At 28.8% G+C, this 8,380-nt stretch overlaps 2 protein-coding genes across 2 annotated transcripts; one reads left to right on the plus strand and one right to left on the minus strand.

Annotated features, from left to right (window-relative positions):
• Positions 1–64: 64 nt before the first annotated feature.
• LOC132942419 (THAP domain-containing protein 2-like) lies at positions 65–2,630 on the minus strand. The gene is made up of 3 exons (XM_061010765.1): positions 2,115–2,630; positions 1,129–1,385; positions 65–1,050 (listed from the first exon to the last, which is right to left on the minus strand). The coding sequence occupies exons 1-3, from the start codon at positions 2,177–2,179 to the stop codon at positions 257–259; spliced, it is 1,116 nt and encodes a 371-aa protein (XP_060866748.1). The 5' UTR covers positions 2,180–2,630; the 3' UTR covers positions 65–256.
• Positions 2,631–3,154: 524 nt separating this feature from the next.
• LOC132942421 (pseudouridylate synthase TRUB2, mitochondrial) lies at positions 3,155–6,453 on the plus strand. Its single transcript, XM_061010767.1, has 5 exons — positions 3,155–3,807; positions 3,873–4,064; positions 4,136–4,352; positions 4,429–4,565; positions 6,067–6,453. The coding sequence occupies exons 1-5, from the start codon at positions 3,684–3,686 to the stop codon at positions 6,345–6,347; spliced, it is 951 nt and encodes a 316-aa protein (XP_060866750.1). The 5' UTR covers positions 3,155–3,683; the 3' UTR covers positions 6,348–6,453.
• Positions 6,454–8,380: the final 1,927 nt, after the last annotated feature.

Here is an 8,380-nt window from a genome sequence, read left to right on the forward strand (position 1 = left end):
TTGTTGCGTTTAACTTACGGTAAATACTAAGTATTATAAAATATACTAACAAGTACTTCATTAATACTCATTAAAATAATAACACATGTAATAAGTGTATTAAAAATTAAGTACTAAATTAACTACCATTACATAGTATGTATTTATATACATGTACTAGGTATTACATATTTAGATGTCGAACAATTAATTTAAAAAAATAAACTTAAAAACCTAATTAGAACAATATTACAAATGTTGATTTTCCATAATATTATTACTTCAAATTATATGTTGAGTCTAATACTTTATTTATTTCTATACAGCGTGTTAAAGAATGTGGAGTTTTACGTTTCTTTTGAGGTGATCTACTTGAACTTATTCTGATTGCGTAACCGTGTTCAGGTACTCGTCTCCAGTTTGGAGTTCTTCCAGCTGTCAAATTGTTTCTTCTTCCTATTTGTGTTTTTTGTCTAGTCCTTTCAGTGGGCTGGGTTCCAATTCTTTTTTTATCTATTAATTTTGAATTGTTCAATTTGGGGTTTAACTCAGAGTACTTACCAAAATTCTCCATAGCTGAACAAAGTCCTGCGTGTGTTTTTACATTATTTTCCATTGATTTTACAAAACTTTTTATGGTTGGTAGAAAGTATGCTTTGTCTGAATCAAAAGCACGTTTCATTTTACCAACACACTTATCAAACTGTTTTATCGTTGCTTCAAAATCATTACAATTACTTAAATCTTGGCAAATACCACCCACATTAAGATTAGTATTATCTGATTTGCAATTGTCATTTGTTTCTTCAAATGCAATTTGTACATCATCTAAATGTAGGCTTTGTGTATCTTGCTTTTTATTTGGCAATTTACTGTGTCCGATATTTTTTAAATTTTTTACTAAATCTTCTAAATTTTCAATTTTTTTATTTTTCCTTCGTAGTTTTTGTTGTAGTATTTTAATTTTATTTTTATGCATCTCTTCATTTGAATGAGATGTTTCAGTTTGTATTTCAACACTCTTAAAATTACTAATTGAATGCATGTCGTCACATTGATCTACTGTTACATCTGTATCATACAAATAAAAAAAATTTACAAAAAATTAAGGTTAGGTTGCAACTAACAACATGATTTATTATAATATACCTTTACTACAAGTGTTCCTAAGTGTAGGGGTTTTCCTAGGAATTTTATTTTGTTTTTGAAGGTAAGGTGGAAATGATGGAAATATTGATGGAACTGCATTGTCCTTTAATAGTAATCGATGTGCTCCAGGTCTAACTTGAAAATCTTGTTCAGTAAAATGAACACTGCATAATCGACTCCATTGACTTGCTACAAATTGTTTTCTCCTCATAGCACTTAACCATTTTGTCATCAATTCGTTTTTAGAAATGGGAAATCTATGATCATATAATTACAAAATTAAAATAATTATATAGAATGACCAATTTTATTATTGATAATATTGTCGAAATTGTATTATGTATATATGATATACAATATTTATATACATATAACATAAGAAGTATCTACTTTAAGATAATGTTTCATAGACACTTGTTGTCTCCATCTTACAAGTGCGTAACATAGCTAATTTACGCTCAGCAGATCATGTTAAGCTCAGTTAATTTAAACATTTAAGTGAATCGACCTATTATGAAACTTGATGGTAATAAAATTATCCGTTTTAGTATGTGGGTTATTTACGAAAGTTCAATTTTTTAGCAAGTTATACATATAATATAGTGTAAATAAAATGCTCATAACTCATTTAAAAACTGAATTATCGTAAAAACCCCTATGTGGGTTTTACACAGATAATGTTCTTACAATTAAGTTTCATTTCACTCAAATTTTTAAATGTAGGAAGTTAAACGTGATCTGCTGGGCTTAACTTTGCTGTGTTACGCACTTCTAAGATGGAGACAGCAAATACCTGTGTAGCATCCTCTAGCATAAATTATATACTAAAATCAGAATAAACCTAAGTCAAGATGTGATAAGTTACCAAGATACTTAAAAGTACCTGTCTGAATAGGTAACCTAATTAGTAACTACCAAAAACCATTGACTTGTTATTTGAGTTTCTTATATCTTTACTTATTGTCTATTATCACAATATAACTTACCGAAAGAAATGTATATTCTGTCCAACTTTATACCTGTTTGTGCATGCAGCGCACGAAACAGGCATTTTAGGTATTTTTTAAATACTTGTACCATGCACTACTGCACTAGTCACAGACTACTCTTATAAGTTGTAACTTGTAATCTAATAAAATATTACAATAGCGAGAGAATGACAATATTGTATAATATTATATAATAAATAATAAATTGTTATAGATTGTTCAATAGACTATGGGCACAGACTAAGATATATCTTATAGACCCGATGTCCGAGGCATACAACAGAGATTAAACATGATATGAAACATCCATTCTGACCACAAATAAAGATTTAAGACATACCCAGGAATTAAGAATTAATTCGTGGATAGGTACATAGGAAATATAACCGTTTAATCGTGATTCTTACTGATGCTGAGTAATGAGTTATTGAGTTATGATTTCAGTGGGCAAATGATTTTATGATATAACAATAACATATAAATTATTTTATTTTGGATAAGCATGATTTAAGATAGTATGGTTGCACAACGGACCCATGGTTGAAGCGCAGTTGGACTCCCTTTTGCAGGGTTACCATTTACAAAAAACAAAAAAATGTACAACTAAAACTTAAAGTCAACCTGTTTGACAAAACTATTAAGTGATAACTGAATAACTGATAATGTTTATTGTTATTTGTTTACGGCTTACTTGATTACCTGATTACCTCATGTTGTTTGTAGACTCAGGCAAATTAGAACACTTAAAATTGTACAAAAGTAGTCAGGATCATATTGAATGGTTTTTTGGCACAATAAGAGCATCAGGAGGTCATAATAATAATCCAACAGCACAACAGTTTCGAGCCGCTTATAGAAAATTAGTGATTCGAGTTAATGATGTTCAAAGCTTTAATACCGGCAATTGTATACCTCTTGAGGATATTGATATCTTACATTATTCTAGTACAGATCCTATTAAAGTACTGAATAATAATTCTATAGGTATTAGTTCAGACACAGTTATTGACGAGGTAAATGTTCAAAATATAAATTCATTTATCATGGACCACGACTATATTGGTAACAATTCTGAACATTCATCAAGCCAGTTCACGAAAGAAATTATAATCTATATAGCCGGTTTTGTAGTTTACAAACTTAGCAATTCACTTAAATGCTATTACTCTATGAGCTGCAGTGATCCGTGGTTCGTCATAGGGCAACCATACTGTGACCATACTATCTTAAATTGTGAAGTGATAAACTGATAACTAACATTAGATATTATCTGTAATCATGAAAAAGTATAAAGTATTATCTTTGTGTCTGCAATTAAGGATCATGATTCATGATTGACGATTCACAAAAAAGTAAATTTAAAATATTACAATTTCACAATTCATTTAAATCTCCTAATCCGTGATTTATAAGTTATAACTTTTTGGTTCTGATTCCCGGCCGTTCCATGTTTAAATTGCAAGTTGTAAATGCAACTGAAAGACGAACAGCAATAATTTGTATTTTGTTTTGTACAGCATCATTATTGTAAAATTAAACTTTTCTAATCGACGATAGAGATTTAAGATGAATAGTCTGTCGACTGGTGAAAAAGCATTTAGACTTTTGAATGGTATTGTGTGTTTGTATAAACCGGCAGGAGTACACCTAAGTGGTTGTCGCCATTCATTGCTGTTAAAGTTAACACAAGGTAAGTGAAGTTGATTAACAACAAATAAAGCATTGTAGACTTGATCATGTATTATATTATTATAGAGTTGAATTTATGCGGTGTTAGATCTCCAGAAAATCGTGTTGTTATTTCCGGAGACACAACAAAAGAACTGAATGTAAAGGTAGAGTCCAGTTATGCAGACAATGTACTTGTCGTTGGTCCCAGGTACCAAACCCAAGACATTAAGTGTATTTGGACCACTCATTTGGGAAAGCGTGTATCAGGCGTTTGTGGTATGACTAATTTTAAGGTTCATTACGTATCTGTATTGTTATTTATTTTATTTAAATATTGTTTTTTTAAGTGATTGGACTAAATAAGGGTACCAAAATGGCAAGAAACCTTCAAAATAACTATCCATTGCGAACATATCATTTACATGGGCAATTGGGAATTATGACAAAGAATATGTGCATTGATGGCCAAGTTGTTGAAAAGGGACGTTTTGATTTTGTGAAACGTGAAAATGTTGATAAACTTATGTCTACAATACAGGCATCAAATCAAAAAAAGATGTTTGAGTAACTACACGAGTATACATTTTTATAATATAATTTAAGTATCTTAATGTACCTACTTACTGACATTAAATTGTAGACTGGCCAATGTAGACACTCAAACTCAAATAGCATATGATTTGGCTACAAAAGGGTTGATTCGACCAGCATCTACCAAAAATCCTTTAATTTATGGAATTAAATGCATAAGTCTAGATTTACCAAATTTCATCATTGGTAAGTATTAAAATTGAATGAGAACTAGAGTCTAAAAGGTTTATAGAGGTCTATTGAGGTCTTTATGTTAAAATTAATATAAAAAAGGTGGGTAAGTGGATGTGGCTCTGCGGTACAGTAGATTACAAGTGGGTCACTGTAATGGATGGTGTTAAATTTGAATTCAATGATATAATATCATAGTATAAGAAAAACGATTCTGATCGAAAACGGTCAGTCAGTCATATTACCAAGTATATTTGATGATATCATTGTGGATAAAGTAATTTATATACAACCTATTTATGTGGAACCTTTTTTTAAATTTTCAATCCTTAGCTATAAAAGTTGAACATTTTATAAATTTTCAACTACAAAATAACTTACATTTTAAATTTGATAAATTTTGTCAAAATTTGAACTTTAAATGCTTAAAAAAAAAAATTGTGCCTATGTATTTTTAATATTTTTCAACTGTTATTGTAATATTATATCAGGAGATTTGCATTAAATTTTCACGCTTTTTTACCCAACCAATAAAATTTTATTGATATTTATAGAAAAAAAAACTAAAAAAATTGAAAACTGACTATGTCTGTAAACAGCTCAAAAAGATTCAAATTATTTTATAAATTCTTATTGTGTATAGAAAATCCTAATATAAACATTCAGTGAAATTTTAAAGTATCTATAGTCTTTCGTTTTTCAATTACAATAAAATAAGAAAATCGTTATAGGAGAAATCGAGTAAATATCAAATGTAAAAATATGAATTTCAAACGCTCATAAAAATTTAATTTGACTTTCTTGTAGATATTTTTTTCTTGATAAAGGCAGACAAACTTATGAGGAATCTTGGATTATATTTTCAAATCTTAGATTTAAAAAGAAAATTTTTTATGAATTTCTAACTCAAAGTAATTTCCAAATTTTTGTCTTTTTACGTATTTTGTCAATATTTAACTTTAAATGCTTATAAAAAAAAATTGTGACTAAGGATTTTTAATTTTTTTCATCTGCCTTCGAAACAATAACCTAGGATTTTTCTATTATATTTTCAAGATTTTTTAACCAACAAATAAATAGTCGATTTTCTCAAAATCAGATTTTGCGTTAAAATTCACGTTTTCCCTTAATTTTTCTTTTGTTTTTCATGTCGCGTTTGAAAACTACTGAGAAATGTTTACTTTTGACCTCCCAAAGTACCAACTAGATTCACTTTCCTATCAGAAAAGTTACAGTTTAAGAAAATCCAAGCACTTTTACTGTCTTAAAATGTGATGACAGACACAAAAAAAAAAAACACATATCATTGTAAAATCAATTAAAATCCAAATTTTGAAATATTTTTTTTGTACAAAACAAAATAATTTTTCTAAAAATTTTCTTACTATAGTATCATATATTATGTCATTAAAAATTCTTCAAAAAACATCATATACACTATATTACTTGATTACATTATAGAATCATAAAGCTTATACAACTATACCTAATAATTATTTTATTTTTCAAATTTCAGAAGTTAATGTTATTAATGAATACGAGAGTTATTTATTATCATTAGTCCATGAAATAGGACTTAAGTTAAGATGTTCAGCAACATGTACTGCTATACGCTGTATAAGATATTCGTCATTTACCATTCAACAAGCACTTCTAATGAAACATTGGAATCTCCAATATGTGTTAGAAAATATGAGAGAATGTAATTCTTCTTACAAACAAGTGAGTAGACTACCTTCATTTATTACTGAACAATCTTATTTTGAATCTAATCAAAAACTGACTGGTGTACAATAATTTTAGTAAGTTATATAATAATTGTTAATTATTCGTAGTATTCAAAAGTTCATTAATCACATTTTAAGATATTATTAAATAATAATAAAACATTTTTTGAATATAATTGTATAATTTATTAATTAATATCAGAAGACTATTTTTGTAAACTGAGTTTCTATTATGTCTGTACACTTTTAATAGTAGTGTCAATTTAAATATAGGAATTCTTATAATCCTAGGTATAACTTATTATATACTATATATAAGTCAATCATAAGACCAGTCTGGTCTTATGGAATAGCAATCTGGGGTCCAGCCAAGCCATCAAACATCAGGCCAATTCAGGCTTTTCAATCAATTGCGCTAAGGTTAGTAACCAAAGCTCCCTGGTACGTTTCGAACTCTACCTTACACAATGACTTAAAAATAACAATTACCACTGAACTAGCCAAAACAATGTACAAACGCTTTCACCAAAATCTAAGCACGCATAGCAATACTTTAATATCACACATGTCCTCCATCACCCTCCCAAAAAACCCGCCACGCAGACTTAAGCGTAAATGGTGTAGAGACCTATTAAATTAGTAAAAGAGGTGTTACCATTGGGTTTCTTCCTCAACACGATATTCATGTCATTTTATTCTGTTTTATATCTCATTTGCTTATTATAATAAAAAAAAAAAAAAACTTATTATATAGACTATTTGCCTGTTCATATTTAAAGTATTTAAACTTAAAAGTGCATTCACATAATATGAATAACTTAGGTTAGGGTACTTATCGAAAATAAATTATAATTATTATTAAATTAAATTAAACTTTGAATAATTAAAAACTCTTAAAAAACTGCCTATTCTCGACAGTTCAATGTTCTTTCCACTCAACTTTTGGCAATTCCAAGCTGTTTCAACGTGATTGATCTTTAAAACCAACATTATTATCAATAACCCTTTCCTGCCCAATGTTTTATTTTGTTTTAAAAATGATTTAATGGTAATTAGGCATTTTCCAAATCAAAATGAATCCATTGCAGTTCAAATTCTGTTCGCCGAGTAGGATTCTTTCCCAGCAGCAACGGCATTTACCATGATTGCGGACATCGGTAACAGTTAGTGCAGAGCTTATGTTTACCTTATCTCCACACAATAGTAATTATGGAGAATCGACTTTTATTCAGTAAAAGTGTTGTAAAATATATGTAGGAATTTATATAATATTGTAATTGATAAATTTTTCGATTAGAATTTTTAAAAACTGTTTTACTTCAATAATAAATTTACAATAATAATCTCAATAACTATTGTTGTGTAAAATATGTGTACAATATTGTACAAATTTCTTGATTTTAATTTATCAGCATACAACTTGTGTAATTTACTAACCTAAACAGTTTTTATAAATTAATATCGAGAAACTTTGTCGGGACACAACCTGTTAACTTGATAACTAAATTGAAAATCTAATTAGAGGAAATTCGAGTGTGCCCGCCTACTTTCCCCCTTTTATTTGAAAATTTTTTCAAATTATTTTAACACAAAATACATTTAAGTTACCTACCTACCAATTCTGAGACATAAGTATATAAATACATATTATAGATATGTATCTATATGGCTACAACATGTTAAATGTACTTCTACATAGTCATACGTAGTACACCATCACTCAAGTCCTAACACTCCTGCCCCACAACCAACCAATAGGTTCCCTAAAATTTCAGAAATTATTACCCTGCAGCAACCAATAAAACCTAAAGGAAATGTTTACAGAAAAATGAGTACAAACTCAAGCTCTAATGAAAATGCTTTTTTTTGAGCCAACTTACATAACTACCTGTTTACTGAGGTAGGTATCCTAAGAATTCTTTGAAAACGCTCATAGGTTCTTGCAAGAATGTACTGATAAGGAAAATCTATGTGAACGTTTTTTTTTGGAAACAAAAAAAACTTTCTACAAACTGAACTCTCTGAACACCTATACCTCTAAATAGCAGACAACATTTCAGTGACTGAGAGTGTTCGGTATTTAGAGGTATCACTATATACAAC

The sequence above is a fragment of the Metopolophium dirhodum genome, chromosome 4, assembly GCF_019925205.1.
Source record: "Metopolophium dirhodum isolate CAU chromosome 4, ASM1992520v1, whole genome shotgun sequence".
Taxonomy (NCBI): Eukaryota; Metazoa; Arthropoda; class Insecta; order Hemiptera; family Aphididae; genus Metopolophium; species Metopolophium dirhodum.

Coding starts and splice junctions, on each gene's coding strand:
- LOC132942419 (XM_061010765.1), bottom strand. CDS start 2,179: ATGCCTGTTTCGTGCGCTGCATGCACAAACAGGTATAAAGTTGGACAG. Junction 1,386..2,114: donor CAGAATATACATTTCTTTCG/GTAAGTTATATT, acceptor ATATGATCATAG/ATTTCCCATTTCTAAAAACG. Junction 1,051..1,128: donor TAGGAACACTTGTAGTAAAG/GTATATTATAAT, acceptor TGTATGATACAG/ATGTAACAGTAGATCAATGT.
- LOC132942421 (XM_061010767.1), top strand. CDS start 3,684: ATGAATAGTCTGTCGACTGGTGAAAAAGCATTTAGACTTTTGAATGGT. Junction 4,353..4,428: donor AATCAAAAAAAGATGTTTGA/GTAACTACACGA, acceptor ATTAAATTGTAG/ACTGGCCAATGTAGACACTC. Junction 4,566..6,066: donor TTTACCAAATTTCATCATTG/GTAAGTATTAAA, acceptor TTCAAATTTCAG/AAGTTAATGTTATTAATGAA.